Consider the following 19539-nt stretch of genomic DNA (forward strand, 5'->3'; position numbering starts at 1 on the left):
TGCTGATTATCTGATGATGGACAATCTACAAGTTCTTTGTAGTCGATATTTTCTTGATAATTTTAATATCTGTAAACTACCAACTGTCCTTAAATCTTTATCTTCTGTGACTGATGCCCCATATCAATTTGGACTGATTAACAAACAGATAATCAATCATTTCATTAATCGACATTTCGACCAAATCTCATATACTCAAGCCTTTCTCAACTTTTCAGCTGAAACCATTGAATACATTTGTAAACTGGATTTGATAATTGACTCGGAATGTCAAGTGTTTGATGCGATAACCCGATGGATCCAAGTGAATGAAGATGAACGAAAAATTTACAAAGACCAGTTGATGAAATGTATCCGTTGGAATCATTGTAATGAACAAGACATGGAAAAGATCAGGAGCAATCATGGTAACATTGGCGAAGTTGAAAAGTCAAGTAACTCAAATGATGGAATAAAAAATCGAGTCATAGTCAAGTTTCTCGTTGCAATATATAAATTAAGTGAAACTGTAATTCAACTTCGAGCTTATAAGAATTCAAATCGTTGGATCAATTGTGGTGAATTCACTTTGAAAAATGATCTCTGTTGCAATCTAATAACCAATGACAGTATCACCGATATCGTTTACGGTTTTGGGACCAAAGGTATTCGTTTAGATTGGAAGGAGAAAAAGTTTAAATATCTCAACATGTTCGGTGATGAAAACTCGTACTATGGACAAATGTTCAAGTACATTATGGATGATCCATCTTCCCTTGGCAGTGGGTAAGTATTCGTATCGTATCCCAAAAACAATTGAAAATGTTTCTTAAATCTAATCTTGTTGTTATTGATCTTATCGATTCGAAATGAAATGTTAATTTGAAAGAAAATGGATAACCCTTGAACCCGATACAACTCAATCACTATCATCGGAGGAATTGAACGCCGTTGAAATGATACTTTACCACAAGGGTAAATTCAACGCAATTGGTAAACACATAATCTACAACACCTCGAAATATGGTAAACGCGTATCTCAAACATTTCTAGTCTATCAATCACCCGTTATGGACCAAAGCCTATTCTCAACTGACCCCGAGACTCGATCGGCACACGCTTGTATTATCAACAATTCAATTTACAAATTGGATGAGTCACTTGACTTTCAAGAGTGCGATGTGTCTAACCCAAAGATGCGAACATTAAAATTTATCGATGAGAAATTATCCTTCGAAAACTTGGAATTATTGAATCACAATGATGATCTAATTCTTTGTGATAAAGACACCAAAAAAGCTTATAAATACAATTCATCTAAAAATGATTGGCAATTCTTATTTGAAATAAGAACAGAAAAAAAATTGATCACAATGGTATCAATTCATCTACTTAATTCTTATCCTCAAACAATTATATAATCTCAATCTAATCTTATTATACAAAAAAATATATTATCTTATTGTTCACATTGTAACTTCATTTACATAATATTGTATTGGAAAGATTAGAAATCGTTAATCAATTTCTAAGATTTCTATCAGAGTAATTTCTTTGTATCAAATTATAAATATAATCAAATGAAATATTAATAAAATTATAATCTATCATCATGAATCTCTGTCCAATTCTTGGGGTCACAAATCGCTGATCAACTGAATGGGGAGATTATTTGAAATCTAAACTACGGGCTTCAAGATGTATCAAATGAATTCATTTCTTTTCTGGTAATTTAGATCTAAATAGCAATTAGAATTGACTAATTAATTATTTGAAATAATATAACAACATCTCATTCTCTTTACAACAGTTTACCAATACTTTGAATTAGTAATAATCGAATAACAAAAAAAGGGAAAAATAATTAGACAAGTTTATTAATTAGTTAATCATCTTTTATAACTTGATCCTTTTCAATTGAATGGGTTAATAATGATCATTGGAATTAATTAAATTTTAATTTTTCTCCACTAACTAGATATTACTGTTGGTTCATCTGGATTAGGCCTCGGTGTAGCTGAAGATCTCTCCTATCACAATGCATCGGCATTGATGAAGAAAAAGAAAGGACGAAAGCCTAAAGGTTCACCTGAAAGCCTCACTGGTCCCGGTCAAACTCCAGGAGTGGCCGGTGTATGTCCGAGCTCAACAAAGAGAAAGTCTCGTGAAGGTTCAACTACTTTTCTTTGGGAATTTTTACTAAAATTATTACAGGACAAAGAGTATTGTCCAAGATTCATCAAATGGACCAACAGAGAGAAAGGTGAGTATAAGTTACATGCTATTAATCAAAAAGGGCACGAAAATAATTTACAATCAATGTTGAGAACAAGTGCAAATTGGTTTGGTTAGAGCGTTTATTTTGATCATGATTGTGACCCGAATTTCAGTTGGATTTCTGAATCACTTTCTAAGGAAAACTGATTGTTTGGCTTTTGTGTTAAAAATTGATTAATGTCTATTATTTTACCCAAATTACGATCAAAAAATCATAGGATGCATTATTTTTCTCGGTTGATTGGCTAATTGTAGTAGATTTACCGGAATGAAAGAAGTTGATAGAAACTTGAACAGAAATGAAAGTATGAACGAAACAATTCCTGTGATCAGTTGATTGTGAGTATTTTACTCGGTGGCATCATCCTTTGTGACGGAAAAAGGTTCCTCAACGGGAAGGACACCACTGTCAGAGATCACAACAGATTCAACTGGCTTATCTCCACTACTTGTTTTGGTCGATTCGATTTTACGAACAACATCCTGAGAGAAAAATTGAAAATGATTCAATTAAACGATAAGTTGACAATGTTGTTAATCATTTGCTTCAACTATTTCTTACCATTCCTTTGATGACCTTGCCAAAAACAACGTGACGATCATCAAGCCATGAAGTTTTCTTGGTTGTGATGAAAAACTGAGAACCATTGGTATCTTTACCAGAATTGGCCATCGAAAGCCAACCAGCACCGTAGTGCTTGAGTTTGAAGTTTTCATCATCAAATCGTCGGCCATAGATTGACTCTCCACCGGTTCCATCACCATTGGTGAAATCTCCTCCTTGGATCATGAAGTCTTGGATAACTCGGTGGAAAGTACTTCCCTTGTATCCAACTAATTTTCCATCAGAGCTTGGCTAATGAGAGACAAAGAGATTAGTTATCAAGATTAGTGAAAACAAAGATCACAATTTTATTCCTCATCAATTGATTAGATTAATGAGACAATTTGAAGTTTTGTCAACATACTTGATCTTTGTGCCTTGTAGCCAATCCAATGAAATTTTTTGCAGTTTTAGGAACAGTTTTACCAAAAAGTCCGATTTCAATTCTTCCAATGGGTTCATTGCCGATTTGAATATCAAAATATACCTGAGGAAAAGAGACAGAGATATTGATTAAGATTACAATTAGTTACAATTAGCTATGAATAAGTTTGAAATAAGCAAATGAATCACAAGCAGAAGAGGTTCTGTCATAGGATCTCAACAACACAAGGAATAGTGTTTTAAGCTGAGAACAAACATTTACAATGAAAATTTAATTATTTCCATTTTATCGGAAACCCCAATGAAACTTGCAGATGGAAAGATGATTTCTCATTGGAAATTGGCGAATGACAAATTGAATTAATTAAGTGAATTTAATGAGAAATTTATATTAATTAGAAAAAGAGGAATAGACTTACAATATCAGTCACTTTTGGACCTTTAGCTTTGGTTCCATCTTGACTGGAATGAGCAACAGTAATTGCAAAAGTGAGTAAACAAAAAAACAGTAAATTGTTCATTTTCTAAGAAAATAATTAAAAATTAACAATTTAAATGAAATTAAATAACCAAAGGTTTAGAAAATTAACACGTAATGATAAAAGTCTTTCAACAAAAACTAAACAATCATAACAAAGAAAAAATTCTGACATCTATTGAGAAAATAGAAAACAACAGCCAAAAGAAAAGAAACTCAATCAGAATTAGATAATTGATTTTAATTCCAATAAATTAGATGATTTTTAATTAAATAAACACGAATTACTATTTTAAAAATTGATTCCAATCAAATGAGAAAATAATAAATGAACATTCAATTAAATTGATTCTTATATTTAAAGAATTAAAAAGGAGACTGTATTTTTCAAGTTCCATTGTTGGAATATAAGATTTGGACTCTCCCTAACAGGCATACTTACCTGGCTCCGAGAACCCTGTGATCAAAAAGGCAGGGACTCCGGGTCGAGGCCCTCTCATTGCACTCCGAGAGTGGCTGAAGCCCGCCACTAACTCAAAACGAGTTAGATGGGGAGTGATATTTTTGGTAGCGGGGTGATTGCGTTCGCGCAGCACCCCTTTATCTATTATAAAACAAGAGCAGAAAAGCACCTCTGATCCATTGGACGTAAAATCGACCCTTTGAAATCGATTTTGACCAATTTTCGGGTTTTCAGTTAATCTTCCTCAAACCATTTTCCATGTTTGAAAGCCCAAAGTCTAAAGAATCTCAATTCAAATCTAGTTGACAAATTGAAGCCAAATTTCAGTTGAATAGTAAACTCAAAATCTATTGTTCATTTAAGACAATTAAAAGTTAACAGAAACTAAATTAAAACAAATTATCGTGTTTCTATGAAAGAAACAAATGGTAGTGAAAATAATCAACTTGAATTAATTGTTTACCTTGATTAATAGAAAAAAACAATTGGTTCGCAATTTAGCATAATTGAAACACAATCGGATTACACACGAGAAGAGAAACTTTTAATTACTTTGAAATCTTTTTATTACTACAAACAATCAACAACAAAGGTAAACAACAATTTAAGCTATGGAAACGCAGGCGTTTCCATTGTTATCACTATTATATTACACACTATTAAATCATGATTAACCCTGGTAACTTTGTCTGATCATTGTGAAAGTTGGTAACAATATTATTGAACAGAAAAAAAAGTCTAAATCTAAATTGTTGATTAACAAGAAAAACGCGAAAAAAACTGACAAGAGAGGTAATTATTTGATTCTCAATTGAATATAAGATCATCAACAATTATCATACTGTGACTAACATGAGCTTAATTTGTTTTAATGACAATTATCTTTGCCTGATTATCCTGATGATTGGCCAAGGCCGATTCAAAGAATCATAAACGATTCTCATCAGTGCGATATCATCATCACAATCAACATGATCAACAACAACATGATCATAATCATTATTCATAATTTCAAGTCTTTTCACTTGATTATTTTTCCCATTAAATCATTTTTTATATCAAATTGTTTAACCTGGAAACAAGAATCGAAACTGACAAACGTGTTGTTATTTCATTAGTTTGTTGATTTTTGTTTCTTGATAAACACGATGATGATGATGATGATGATTGAGATGGAAAAAGGTAAGGTGGTGATGAGGATGACGACGGTTTGTTGTTGTTTTTCAAGGAAAACTGGAAGAGAGGGGATAAGAAAAGAAAGAGGCGAAACAATATCATCATTATCATCAAGAAGATGCCAAAAGAAACAACAATATTTTTGGAAACTGATGAGGCCCAATAAAGGCAAAGAGGATGGAATTGGATGATGATACAAACTCTCACGATCAACTCTGAATAAGGGATTAAGAGTGGGATTAACGATTAAATGATTAAAAACAAGTTGAATCAGCAAAAAAACTTTTTGTTTCTTTATATGATGAAGGCATAAATTGTAATGATTATAATGGATAATATTGAAACAGTTATAATCAAATTATGTAATAAGTTTAGGATAATATAAAAAAAAACAATTGATTGTGAATTAAGTATAATAATCGTGGATTAGATGAAAGGTTTTGTTTGGCCTGGGTGAGATTAGGTGATTGGCATGGTGATGGTGGGATTCGAGGAGAGTGAATTTCATGATGATGGGTCGGGGGTGAGGATCCTTGTGGTTAATATGATTGATTAACTGATGGTTAACGGTAATTAAACAACGTTAACTGATCTCGCGTTGAAAAACTTGAGTAAAGCCGCCATGATACAGACGAGAATCGTTAATGCGACAACTAGACTGTTGTTAACAGCTACTCCAGCATCTGCGCCCCAGGCGAAGGCGAGGTCAAGGATCAGTGCGACACCAGCGATGACCAGGTAAAGGAATTCCTCTTTCCAAGCACCAAACAGAGCAAATAGTAAGACAACATAGGTACAAACGAAGTAGATAATTTTTTCTGTTTGGAAACTTTTACCATGTTGGACAAGGTCAACGGTGATCTTGACCAATATGATGATGGTGATGATCATGATGGCATATTTGATGATGGTTGCGATGATATCCTTTGGGTTTGCCATTTTTATTTAGATTCACTTGTTGATATTGTTAATACAAAGAAGAGAAAATAACTGTTAATTGGTTAGAGATGAAGAATTGAAGTGATCACCACTTTAATTATGATACTGAATCAAATTTAGATCCTGGATGACAATTTGAAACTGATTATGGTTCGTCAATGTTTGTGGCTATTTAAGCTCAACCCAAACTGGAAATTGGCTACACTTTTGTGTGAGTGTGTTACTGTAAAGGGAGAGAGATTATGATGATGATGATGATGATGAGGGAGAGCAAGTAAAGAGAAAAAATGAAGGAGGAAAGAGAGAGTCAGTTAATGAGATAAATGGCGTGAGATGGAAGAGAGAGAAAGAGAGAGAAAGAGAGAAGATTGAAAAGAGGAAAAAAGGGAGCGGCTGATGAAGATTCAAAGAGAAATGAGTAAACTGTTATGAGCATTCGGGATGAAGAGGCTTCTCTCTGGTTGGAATATCAGATACAATTAAAGATAAAAGAAAGAGAGAAAGAGAAAGAAGATAAAATTCATATGATGATGAGTAATTTTCGACAATCTGAATTACTCTTGATGACTTTTCTCTCTTTTTTCCAATGGTAATTTTCTGATGATCGAATACATTTTTCCAATGAACTGAACCGATTGAGATAAAATTGAAATTTCATAAGATGAACTTTGATTCCAATTCAACTATTTTTGAATAAATTACATTCATGTTTCCTGATTGATTGAAGTTTACGATTAGTTGACAATTTATTTTTAAAAGAAATTAGATTAGACTTGTTTTAATTTAGTTTGTAATTCTGGTAAAAAGTCAATTTAAAGTGTCAACAAGTTTTTTTTTCTCAAACTAAACGAATGCAAATTTTAGGTTAGCTGATTAGTTAATCATTTACAATTAGTTTATTTAGAGATAAAAATAAACGACAATTTAAATTTTAGCAATTAAATTACTGGTGTTTCTGGTTGCTGATATTGAATTAATTAATCATCATGATCAACATCCGAATGGCTTAGTTTTATTTTTCTTATATTATATTTTTGGTTAATTATTATTGAATGTAAACATTTAAAATCTAAGTCAAGGTTATCACAATTAAATCTAATTACTCAATGATAGTTAATTGTTGAAGAGGAAAAAGTTATTTATTTTATTATTTGTTATTGAATAATTGTTTTCATTTAGTATTAATCTGATTCTTGGTAACAATTTGTATTGTTTCATTAGCAATCAACAATCAAGAAAAAGTGATTTGATTTGACTCAAAGTTTTCCAGTAAACTGATTAACTCATTTCTAATTGTTTACAATTAATTAATCACATTACCCTATTTTTGCTATTAATGCTGATTGAATAGTAGTCAGTGCAAGTTAATTAATTGATCAATTGTCGTTGTTGATAATCCACATCTAATCAAATAATCTAATGAATTGAAATTTTATCCTTATCAACAATTGAATTAATATTCAAATTTACCTTTAATTGCTGAATCATAATTATTAATAACAATGAACTTTTGAGCTTTCATGTAAAAAATCAGTGAAACTTAATTGTCCCTAAGAAAATTCAATCTCATAGACTCGATTAATTTTCACACTCATTACAATTAATTATCTGGCAATTAGACAATCGAGCAAAAAATCATATTAATTAACCTGAAAAAGGTAAAGCTGATTTCATTAATACATTTTAATCAACTGATTGTCGTCAATTGCAATACACTTATGAAAGTTAATTGTAATGAGTGATTAACATGATTTATCAATGTTGTTATTTTTATTGATTAACTGGATGATGATTTATTAGCAGAAATGTTAAGATTAAGATTTGATATTTTATCAAATTAAATCTCTAGTTGATTGTTGAAAGTGTTACATTGATTGTAAGTAATACAAATGTATGAATTTACCAGTAATGATGTTTATAATTAGTTGATTGTGAAAGTTTTGTCTTCCTCTCATTTGATTAACAAGGTTAATGATTTATTATTGATTATTTTCTTGATCTCAATGAATTTACATGAACTTAATTGAAAAAACAAATTGTTTATCAAACATTGGGAACATGATTTAATTTCATAAATTAACTTTGACTGTTTACAATTAACATTTCATTTATTTCATTTTACTCATTTCTTTTTAATTGTTGATTATCTAATTCAATGATTAATCAATTGATGTATCATGTTGAAATTAAACTCAATAGAGCTGAATGGAATTTTAATTAATTATGATCAATAGATTTAAAATTATCTTCTTAATCATAAACAAGATCAAGATTAACCATTTCAAAGTAAAAGTCAATTGAAAATCAACAATTTAACATCTAAACGAATCATTTTCAAAATGATTCGTTTTAATTTACCCATCAAGTGATTAGATTAGGATTTAGATTTCAATCATGATAATGAACAAAATACTTATTAATCTTTAATCATTCTATTGATAATCTTAATCATTTATCGAGACATTTGTTTACTATTAAAACGATCTTCTGATGATTTCATCCAATTATCACGACTTTTGATCAGTTAATCAGAATTATTAATAGAATTATGATCTTAAAACAGTTTAGTTCCTTTCAAGAACAATAGATGTCATTCCTTTTCGCGTTAATTGTTCAACGATTACAATTCAAATTGAAGAGTTTAAAAGAGAAACTCAAAAGATCAGTTTAAAAGTAATTGTAGATTTTAATTGTAACAGTTGATTATTGTTGATAGTTTATGAAAAAAGCGCGAACTAGACTTTGTCAACTGTTGATGACAATTCCATAGTTAGTTCAGCTCTCCATTTAATTCTGACTATTTAATTAGTACTTTGGTTGCAAACATTAATCTAATCAACTCATTTCCAGATAATTGTTTTTAACTTTTCTAATATTTTTGACAATTTGACCCTTAAATGACTTTTCCATTAGCTAATTTTTTAAACCAATGTGATTAATCTGAGTTATGGTGATTTAGATAAGATTATCTTCTAGTAGCAATAACAATCATTGTTCCATTTATCTAATGGTCAGTTTGAACCAAATGGGTTTGAGTTTTGTTTCATCAAATAATCAAGTATTATTTTGGTAACGATAAATCATATTTTCCTTGGAAATAGCTTTGTAAATTCTGAGGGTTTCAACGAATTGCAAATCAGAAAATAAACCAGTTTCTTATTTTCAACGGGATTCTGAATTCAGTTGATCATTTGATCAATCACACAATCATCATGGTAAATATAAAATGCCATTTCTATCGTTACAATCAGATGTTGTTCAGGAATAGCCCAAAAAAAATCAAAAAAAAAAGTTAATATCCCAGAACTTTAGAGTTTCAAAGATTGGATCGAGTAACAATATTGATAATATCACTGAGAGGAAAATATTCAATATTGAAACGTAAAGTTCTGAGATGAATGCAACTTACACCCTCGATTAAACATGATGGAGAGTGTAATTCGGTACTTGAATATTCATGGGATATTAGTGATTATTTAAAAGTAGCTCGATAAAATCAGGATAATCGAAAATTAAAATTGTACACAAATTAAGATAATAACATTCATTGATTAGCAAAGAGCATCTGATTGGAAAGTATCATCATGGTGATTACTATGATGATCGGGTATCATTATCTAGTAATAAAACAAGTTATAACTTTGTTATGGATTGGAAAACAAGCCTGATGATAATAATGAGCTTGAAATGTTGTTCAGTTTAATAGAACCCAAAAAGACCTTAAATTGACCAATAAAGGCAAGAATTAATAGTATCATTATAAGCTAGCGGAAAAAAAGTCTCCCTCTTTTTGGATCAATCGTTTTTTTTGCCTCATCATTATCATCAGATTCGAAATCAGAAGCATCATCATCATCATCATCATCCCACTCTCACTCTCACTGCCATCTAACAAGATCTTCACCCAAGATGCTCACCATGTTTATTGATTTCATCGATTAACAATTTTCAATTGAACAATCTCCAGATTTCCAGAGCTTCTCATCTCACCATCATTTCAATTTTTTCTTCTCAGAGTTTTTTTTGTTTCAATCTTCTAGTTCCACAGATATACCCATAGATGTACATTAATGGAATAATCTATGGAAGGTATTATATATCCTCTTCCTTTTTGATTATTCATGATAAAAAACTTCCTAGATTTTGGGCTCTATTTTTCCTTTTATTTCAACTTGTTCCATGATATAAATGAATTTCATGAGCATCTTCCGAACCTTGATAATGTCCATTTGTTTCTGTGTGAACATTTGTACAAACTGAATCATTGATTGATGCAAATATCATTATCGGATGAAAATACAACTCAATAGTTGATGAATATCTGTCTTACATCTAATGAAATGTTATCTTTCACTTTCTCAACTTATTCATCCAATCATGTTAGTACATTTCTAGGAAACTGGACACAATCAAGAAGTATTATCTCTTACCATGATTACATTTGTTCGAAGTTTTTTTCCCCTCGAAAACACCAAGAAAACAAGTTCTAAGCTTAAAAAAAGTTCTAAACGTGGTTTGAATCGATGAATAGTGAGAAACCAAATTGAATATAAACTGTAAAAAGAGCTAACAAGTTGACATGATTGAGTAAAATACTTAACCTGTTTCACTGTTTTATTTATTTTACTGTTTTTATGTATTAATTTACAGTTAGATCACAAACAAAAAGGTTCATCCCATTCAATTGAGAGCAAAAGAAAAAGTTTCAAGTCAAATTTGCAATTGATGAAAAAAAAGTAAACACTGTTCATTGATATATCATCATGATCACCATACTGAATAAATGAAATCTAAATACAGAGAAAAAAAAATTAAATATTTACCTGAGTGACTTAAACTGTTGAATTTTTCATCTTTACTATTCAAAGACAAATAGTTTGCAATTAAATTTGCACAATTTAATCAAAACTGCAAATCAATAAAAACTTTTCAAGAAACAATTTTCTTTCCAATTTCTCCAGGATTCTCACTGTGTTATTAACCATTGATTGATAATAAAGTGAAAGATTCAGTAGTTGCAACCAGATCAATTTAATCAACCACCACACCTACCACACTCTCCCCTGCGTTTACCAATGCAAGAGCCACTTACTTTAAATCCCAGAGGTTTTTTTGCAAAGAAACAATTACTTTGGTAGATTCTAATAGTATAATGTTTGGGTGAAAATATAAGCCTAATACTTGTGGATTTAAGCAATTGCAATTATCTAATTACACGCAGATATGCATATCCAATTGTACTAATCAAGTTGATTGAGATGATGACATTTAGATGAATCTTTTCAGTATACATCTTAGTGAGAACATGACATTTGATTGTTTCCTTCCAATTCCAAGTTACTTTTCCAAAGAAATAACAAATTTTGGACAATCAATTACATTCAATTATCACAATTAATAAGATCATTTCCAAAATAAAAATCGTTTAGACTTGGCATCAGTCATCCTTATACTTTTACAAAGAGGTTTCTATCATTATGAACGTGTTGAAATTTTTTATGAACAAGAGGAAGAAGAAAAAAAATTCTGTCTCACTGAGTTTCATCATTTTCATGGTCAATCGATTTCATTTTGTCCACTAAAAAGGTTTTCAAGATAAGTGTTGTCAGCGAGTTTTTTTCCTTCAGCCTTAACCTTATTCCATAGAGTGAGTAAAATAAGAAACAAAATGAGAGAGAGAGAGAGAGAGTCTAATCCATAGTCCAAATGGATTAGACATTTGTTATCAGGGGGAGCGATTAATGTTTCTCAACCCTGGGAGTTATTGTTATCATTTTTGGTGGATGAATGGTTCAGCTTAGTGGATAAACGTTTCTCATCGCATCTCTTAACTATTCACTTATATTTTGATTTATTCTAAATGTTTCACTTGAATTGTAACAAACAATCATAATCATCATCATGATGTAATATTGCAATAACCATAATCATAGGAAAGGTTATCAACAATCAAATGGTATCATTGCTACTTGTATTAAGTGGATATAACAGGAAACGGAAGTTTACTCTTCTTTCTCTTTAGCCTTTATAGCCTCATCTTTTTTCATCATCATCATCATGATAGAGCTTCTATCTTTTATTGTTAATAATCTCAATGAAACATATCAACTACTATTATTTTTATTATTATCTTTCCGAGGATACATTTTTTATCATGATGATCATCAAAATCGTCTATGGAATGCTATTTGTTGTCATTATTATGTTATCGTTATAAAACATGGTTCCAACAGAAACCTGATTCACAAACAATCATCTGAACTTTTTGTCAAATCTGAGTAAGATTATCTAACCTGATCATCATCAGTGATGATGAAAACACTGAATAACATGAACAATCTGAACTTGTCAACCAGCAACAAAGATGAAAATGTTGTGGAGTGAAGGAAGAAAAAAAGAAGATGAAAAAAGAGAGATTCTTACAATTCCATGAGAATCACCAGAGAAACAACTTTTTCCCTCGGAAAAATAAAGGATTTTCAATTGAAGATTATGAGTTATCATCAACACCATCAACAGAATCATCGGAATGAAAATTGTTAAAAAAATATCCATGATATCAAATGTAATATTCAAAGATCCTTTTGTTGAGCTATGATGAAGCCTCGGTTTTATTATATTTTATTGGGTATTGTTGTTATTTAGGCATGAAAAATAAACGATTGGGAGTAAGCGTTACATTGTCATTGTTGGAGTGAAAATAAATTTCCTATTATCATGTCAAATACATGATCATCATGAAAATGAGTCAGTGTAAGATGATGAGCAGGAAGAAGGGCAAAAAAAACCAAGTATCCAAACACATTATATCTGATACAGATGATGATGATGATGATGATTACTATGATAATGATAATATTAGTTATCAGAATTGGACTTAATCTGTGTTCACCTTATACTATTTTCATGTTGCTAATCTGCTGTCAACATTTTTTCTTGCCTCTTTCCTGATAGATGCTAATACTTTATGTAATTGTATACCAAAAGTGTCCCCCTTGAATATGATGCTATCACTATGACAAGTTGATATTATTGTGATTTTTTTTTTCTTCAGCCTGAAAGTTTATTCAATCTTTAGCATCCTCATCATGTTTTATTATCATCACGACAAAGTTATCAAAGTTTATATATGAAATCCTTTTCTCTTTGCCATCACCATGAATTCATTTGATTTTGATGATTGAGCTTTGATAAATATACATTTCATTTAATTACTTTCTGTTAATTAACTTGATTCCTTTATCATCAGATTCCAGATGATTACTTACAATAAGATGATGATACAATTACTTACGCCATTTAAAATTAATAAGATCCATTGACAAGGTGATTTCAAAGGTGATTAAGGTGAATGATGATGAGGATGATGAAGGTGATGAAAGAGATGATGATGGAAAGATGATAAAGAGGAAGGAAGAAAATTTTCCACCCATTTAATCCGACAATTTGAGCTGTTGACACTTTTTTTCAACAGTTGTAATATAAGCCAATTAATTGTTAAGATAATTATTATTAGTCATTTGATTCGGAATTAATCATCGATAATATTATTATAAGGGAAGGATTAAAGCTTATATAAACATCTTACATCAAACTGATCAATAATAACAATTGTAAGGAGAATCTGTATCTCAATTGGATAACAATTGATCTGATAATTGTTGATTAAATTAAGGAATTAGATTAACTACCTAAAGTCAATGAACTTTTAAAATAGACACAGAAGAAAGAAAGAGAAAAAAAGTTTTCATTTTATTTGAAATTCTGAGTTCATTGTAGATCCAAAATTTGTCACCATAAACTTGAAATGAGTTGAAATTAAGATTGATGAAAAATCGTGATAATTAATATAAGAGATTGAGTTAATTTACCTTTTTATGGATCTTCATTTACAGGGAAGATACTCAGGTTGACGATAATGATGATTATGTTGTTGATGATGATGATGGTGGTGGTGGTGGTGATGATGGCTACGATCTAATGGTTCAATACTTACATGGTGAATGTAAAGGTGAAGATGATAGATAAATGAATGAAAAAACCTCTGTAGTTGATTGGTGAAGACAAATGAAGATGTAGATTCTTCAAGCCTGAGATGAGTCTTCTGGGTATGTAAATGTTATATTAATAAGTTAGCGAGCTTGTCATCTTATCTGATTTTTGCTATTGAACTTTTTTTCTTACCATGTAACTGAGTTATGGTTGATATGATTCATGGTTAGAGAATTTTATTTTTGAAAGATTTTCATCATTTATGGTTGATATACAGGGGAAGAGGAAAAAAGTTCAATGGGTGAGAAATAAATCAAGGTAAAGTTTCAGTGACAATGATAATTCAACAATTCAAGTTTACTGAACATGAATAAATCTTCATTCCTTGATTTTATATTAGCATTTAGATTTCATTCAAAGTTGTGAGTTTTACAATCATTTTCATGATGATAATAAAGATAATGATAACTTTTCAATTTCTTCCGTTTCTTGTACCCACCATGAACACATTAGTATTATTTAATCTAATGGCTAATCAACAGTAAATGGTGATAGACAATGTTGTTTACATTGAGAATGAAAATGTTGAGTTTATCATTAAATTTAATGCATTTGACGCTCATGATGATTTCATGGGAGTAGAAGGAGGAGGAAGTGGGTAAAGTTAATGAGTGAAACTTTTTTCATCCACAGTTTTGTTCATTAATAATAGTAAAGTAAACGATGGTGATGATAATGATGATGATTGAATGTGAAATTGTGCTAATCGTGAACAAACAATTTGTATTATTATGAAGTTTCAAGTGTATTTACTTAACAAGGGATCGAATTCTTGAAATTCGAAATCGTTTTTTTTTTCTCTTCTTTTTCTTATCTCAGATGGATTGTCATGATCTTCAGGATTTCATGTTGATAACCAGAATCAAAAGCTATTAAACATTTTGAGTTACAATTGTTTGCTTGTATTTATATCATATTATGTTGATACTACAATGATAATACAATATTGGAGACAACATAACTGTCATCATTTGTTGTTACTATTTGCTGTTGATGATGATGGTGATAAAAAGTAACCATAATGGACTTTGATGACCATAGATAAGCTTCAAATTATTGTCATCATCATTGAGTTAAGGCATGAAGAGAGACAAACAGGGTGGAGGGACTACAGGGATAACATTCACAGGAGTGGACATTGAATAACAGTGAGCAGGCTAATAAGTTTGGAGGCTCTTCTAACCTTGCCGGATACTTACTCCTTGTTTTCTGACCAGAAGCTCAGATTACACACCCACAAGGGTAAAAGAAGGCAAAAAATTTCATTGGTCAGCTCATGGTGATGATTAACGCTCTACATGGATCAAGTCCAGTGTATAAAAAACTTATTGACAACAGAAACAAACATTGATATAATCGTAAAAAACATGAGCAGCCATGTTAAGTCATCTGATGATGTAGATGATATGGAGGTGATCATTAAGGTGGAAAAGAGAGACAAGGGTGGACCAAGCAAAGAGGTGGACTTTCTCTTAAGAAAACAAATTTTTTCATCTCTAACTTACATCATATCAGATCTAAATTGACCATCATTATATACGAAGACCAAAGATATCGATTATATTGTTAGATATGGTTTTCCTTTTGGATTCGAGATGAAAATAGTACAAAAATAATTTTTTCATCTTCATCATCAGGATCTTGTTCATTTATTTCATTGCCTCTGGAAGAAAAGTTTCATATTATTACAATCACTGAGTAAATAGTCGTAATTTTAAAAGATCTTACTTATAATCTTTGGGATCCCAAGTGTTGATAATTCACCCTGATGATCATGAGCCATTGTCAAAATGTGAACATTTTGTACAACATTTGATAACTTTTTTTTTCTTAAGTTATATTATCATTAATATCATCTAACATGTAATATAACAGATTATGTTTGAAGAGGAGGAGGGAAAAAGAAGATGAAGCACAAAAAAGTTCTGAACTCGAACTTGATTTGACTTTGAGACAAGAACTTTCTTATTTTTCTCCTCCCTGATGTTTCCCATTTATTGCTTGCTTAACCGTAGCTGGTTAAATCTGATTGAACAAATAATAATAATATCGCTGACCTGAGCCATAATTCATATTTCTGATATGAAATATCAACTGATTTTCTGGTTTCAAGATAAAGCAGAAAAATGATAATAGTCTCGAAAAAACTTTTTCAGAACTTTCTATGAACACTATCATGAAGAGAGAGAGAGAGAGAGAGAGAGTCAACACATGTTAACTCAACCTTGTTTTCCCTTTATCATCACAAAATTGATGAAAAATAATAATGATAATATCACCATGAAGTGAATCAGAAATTGTTATATCGCTTTACCCAACATCACAAGCACAACAAATAATATCAACAATCAGTAATATCATGATTGCTGAAAATTATTGTTCATCTATTGATCCAGGACGATTCATGGTAACTGAATCATTTCAAAGTATCATTTCTCTCCCAAGAATACAGAGGAAATGATAGTAAAAATGTTCTAATTTGAATATTAGACGGAAAATATCATATGTAAACTTAATACTCTCTTGGTGATAAAAGAAACCAAAATTATATTAACTCGAAATTTTTACAGATCAAAACTTTCATTCTGCTAATCCGATAATTGATAAATATGAAAATCACCAGAGAGTCAAAGTAAATCAAATCAGTAGGCAGAATAACACATCTAATCATTTTAGCAGAAAAAAAAATCTTTTTCTTCTCACAGAGATTTCAGGTGATTTATATCTTAAGAGGACTAAGGAAGACTGTGGGTGGATGAATGGAGAGGGTGGTGGGTAAAAGGATGAGTACAGGATGATAAAGATTATCCAATTGCTCTTCCAATTCCAATTTCTTTTTCTTTTCCAAAATTTCATCTCAATCTCTTTCTCTGATCTTGTTATATAACAGGAGAAGGAAAAAAAGTGTTGTTCTTGTTTGGTGTCTTGTTGTGTAGAGAAGTGAAAAAAAAGAGATCAACACAAGATGAAAGATGATGAAGAAGAAAAGAAGATGAAGATGAAGAAGAGAATAGATAGAAAGTTATTCTCATGTTGACATTGTTACATAACATTTTCTAATTCTATTCTTACCCCTCATCTTTTCCTTCATCATGAAGCTTTTTCAAAGATTCATTCTCGAAACTAAATCAATGGATCCTAAAGATGAAAAAGAAAAAGAGAAAATTCTTCAATCATACATTCTTCTTCTTCTTCCTCATCATCATATTTTCTCCACTGAAAACTATTCTCACAGTCTTCTACACTTTATTCACCTTTTCACCTCTTCCATCTTCCTCATCATCAGCCACTTCCCAGTTAAAGAGCAAGACCTCACCCTTTTCTCACCCTTTCCTCTCTCATTCTCTTTATAAATTAATTAACATTCATCTTAACAGACTTTCTTTCAATAGGATAATAAGTTCATGATATCAAGTAATTTGTTCAACACTTAACTTTGATACTAATACTCAGGTTAACATAAAAAGTTTCGCAAGTTTCAAGATTGAATAACTAATAATAATTTGTAACCTTGAGTTAGCAAGATTTTGCTTCCTGTTTCTGAATAACTTTTCCATCAACATGAAACTGATAATGAACAAACTTAATAAAATAATAAACAAAAGGAACCATAATGAACCCCCCAGAATAGACTGAATAAATTTAGTGACACTGAACTTTTTTTTGTCATTCTTCAGACATTATTAGACTTTTGCATATAATGTTTACGTTAATGATGATGATTTGTATCATCATGAACCTTTGTTCATTATCTTTCATTTTATCAAAATAAAGAAAGAAAAAAACTCAACTTAGCTTTAATATCAAGGTTAGATACATGGATAGTATTCATAGTTAATTACAATTCATAATTAGTCATCTTCATTAAAGTATTAATATTGAACTAATACAACATATCAAAGCGATATGATGATGAAAGATTCATGAACATTTCCACTCTCGACAAGAATGAATTATTATGGGAAATCGTTTACGTCGCCCATGAATCCGGAAAATCAATTCATCCTTTTTTGTCACAAAATTGATTATCTATTGTTGTTATAACCTTTATATTAATACTTTGGTTTAAATTGTTATTGTTTATCATGGTGTTTAAAATTTGATTGTTCAGATGAAAACTTTGATTCCTGAAACACTGAATGTTATTGAGTTTTTTTTTGTTCAAAATTCAATCGATAACTGAATCGAGAAATAATGAAACATTCAGAATGAATTTTTTTTTTCTGTAACTTCCTTTCCATGCTTTTTCATTTCTCTCAACTCAGGGAGCAATTTTTTCATCTTTATCTCTATCATCATCATCATCATCATCTCAGGATGAAATATATATTCTATGTACCCTTTGCCTTGATGATGATCATTATCATTATGAAAACTGTGTGTGTGTTGGCTTGTTGTTACTCTTGAATTGCTTTTCTGTAGATGAGCTGAAATGATATGAGAAGTTGGGAACAATTTCCTTGGAATCAAAATAATTGGATGAATTTTCTGATAGGCTTAAGATTGATGGTTACCCTGTTATCTTTTTGATTATCCTCCATCTTTGTCTTTTCCATCTTCCTTTTGTCCCAACTATACAACTCAAGTGGCAAATTTATGATTTCAAATGATTAAAGGGACTGGGAGTGAGAAGAAGATAAAAAAATTCTGGATAAACGGAGTTACAGTTAAGGACACAAGTTGATTTGCTGAAGTAACTGAAAGAAAAAAGTGTTTGATGAGAAATAAATCACAAGAAAATGATTCCAATCCAATATTGTTGGCAATTAGTTAAATGTACCATCTCAATCTAATCATATCGAAGAAATTTATTATCAATAATCAATTGCTACAAATTCCATCTCTTATTAATTAAACAAATTGGTAAAGTTTCACATCTTTACTGATCAAATTCAAATGCCAAGATATCAGAAAAGTATACAACCAATAGGAACTAAACCGAATCACATGAAAAGTTGAGTATTTTTTGCACTACTTTGTATCATTTTACATTGTGTGTCTATGATAAATGATTGTTATCATGATATTTATCCCCTTACTCCCTCCTACTATTATTATCATCATCATTCATTAGGTGAACCGTGATTCCTTCATCATCTCTCCAAAGATGGAGATAAATATTTCCTTTTAACAATGTTATATACATTTAAGATGAAATGTCAACCCAAAGACGAAGTAGATAAAGAA

The 19539-nt window shown here is 30.5% G+C and overlaps 2 protein-coding genes and 1 non-coding gene across 3 annotated transcripts; 2 read left to right on the forward strand and 1 right to left on the reverse strand.

Annotated features, from left to right (window-relative positions):
- The first annotated feature begins 6 nt into the window (after positions 1–6).
- Positions 7–1592, forward strand: LOC128394352 (uncharacterized). The gene is made up of 2 exons (XM_053354678.1): positions 7–765; positions 869–1592. The coding sequence occupies exons 1-2, from the start codon at positions 14–16 to the stop codon at positions 1398–1400; spliced, it is 1284 nt and encodes a 427-aa protein (XP_053210653.1). The 5' UTR covers positions 7–13; the 3' UTR covers positions 1401–1592.
- A 726-nt stretch (positions 1593–2318) lies between these two features.
- LOC128394363 (peptidyl-prolyl cis-trans isomerase 6-like) lies at positions 2319–3853 on the reverse strand. The gene is made up of 4 exons (XM_053354689.1): positions 3664–3853; positions 3225–3347; positions 2819–3112; positions 2319–2739 (listed from the first exon to the last, which is right to left on the reverse strand). Exons 1-4 carry the CDS (start codon positions 3763–3765, stop codon positions 2605–2607), a joined length of 654 nt encoding a protein of 217 aa, XP_053210664.1. The 5' UTR covers positions 3766–3853; the 3' UTR covers positions 2319–2604.
- Positions 3854–4156: 303 nt separating this feature from the next.
- On the forward strand, positions 4157–4322 carry LOC128394384 (U1 spliceosomal RNA). Its single transcript, XR_008326356.1, has one exon. It is a non-coding gene; the product is annotated as a U1 spliceosomal RNA (small nuclear RNA).
- The last annotated feature ends 15217 nt before the right edge of the window (positions 4323–19539 follow it).

This window comes from Panonychus citri, unplaced genomic scaffold (assembly GCF_014898815.1).
Source record: "Panonychus citri isolate SS breed McGregor unplaced genomic scaffold, ASM1489881v1 Contig00020, whole genome shotgun sequence".
NCBI classification, from domain to species: Eukaryota; Metazoa; Arthropoda; class Arachnida; order Trombidiformes; family Tetranychidae; genus Panonychus; species Panonychus citri.

Bases quoted from the DNA above. Each gene is read 5' to 3' on its own strand.
- LOC128394352 (XM_053354678.1), top strand. From the start codon at position 14: ATGATGGACAATCTACAAGTTCTTTGTAGTCGATATTTTCTTGATAAT. The intron at 766-868 runs GTAAGTATTCGT...TTAATTTGAAAG, and splicing joins CCATCTTCCCTTGGCAGTGG to AAAATGGATAACCCTTGAAC.
- LOC128394363 (XM_053354689.1), bottom strand. From the start codon at position 3,765: ATGAACAATTTACTGTTTTTTTGTTTACTCACTTTTGCAATTACTGTT. The intron at 3,348-3,663 runs GTAAGTCTATTC...TCTTTTCCTCAG, and splicing joins GTCCAAAAGTGACTGATATT to GTATATTTTGATATTCAAAT. The intron at 2,740-2,818 runs GTAAGAAATAGT...TTTTTCTCTCAG, and splicing joins GCAAGGTCATCAAAGGAATG to GATGTTGTTCGTAAAATCGA.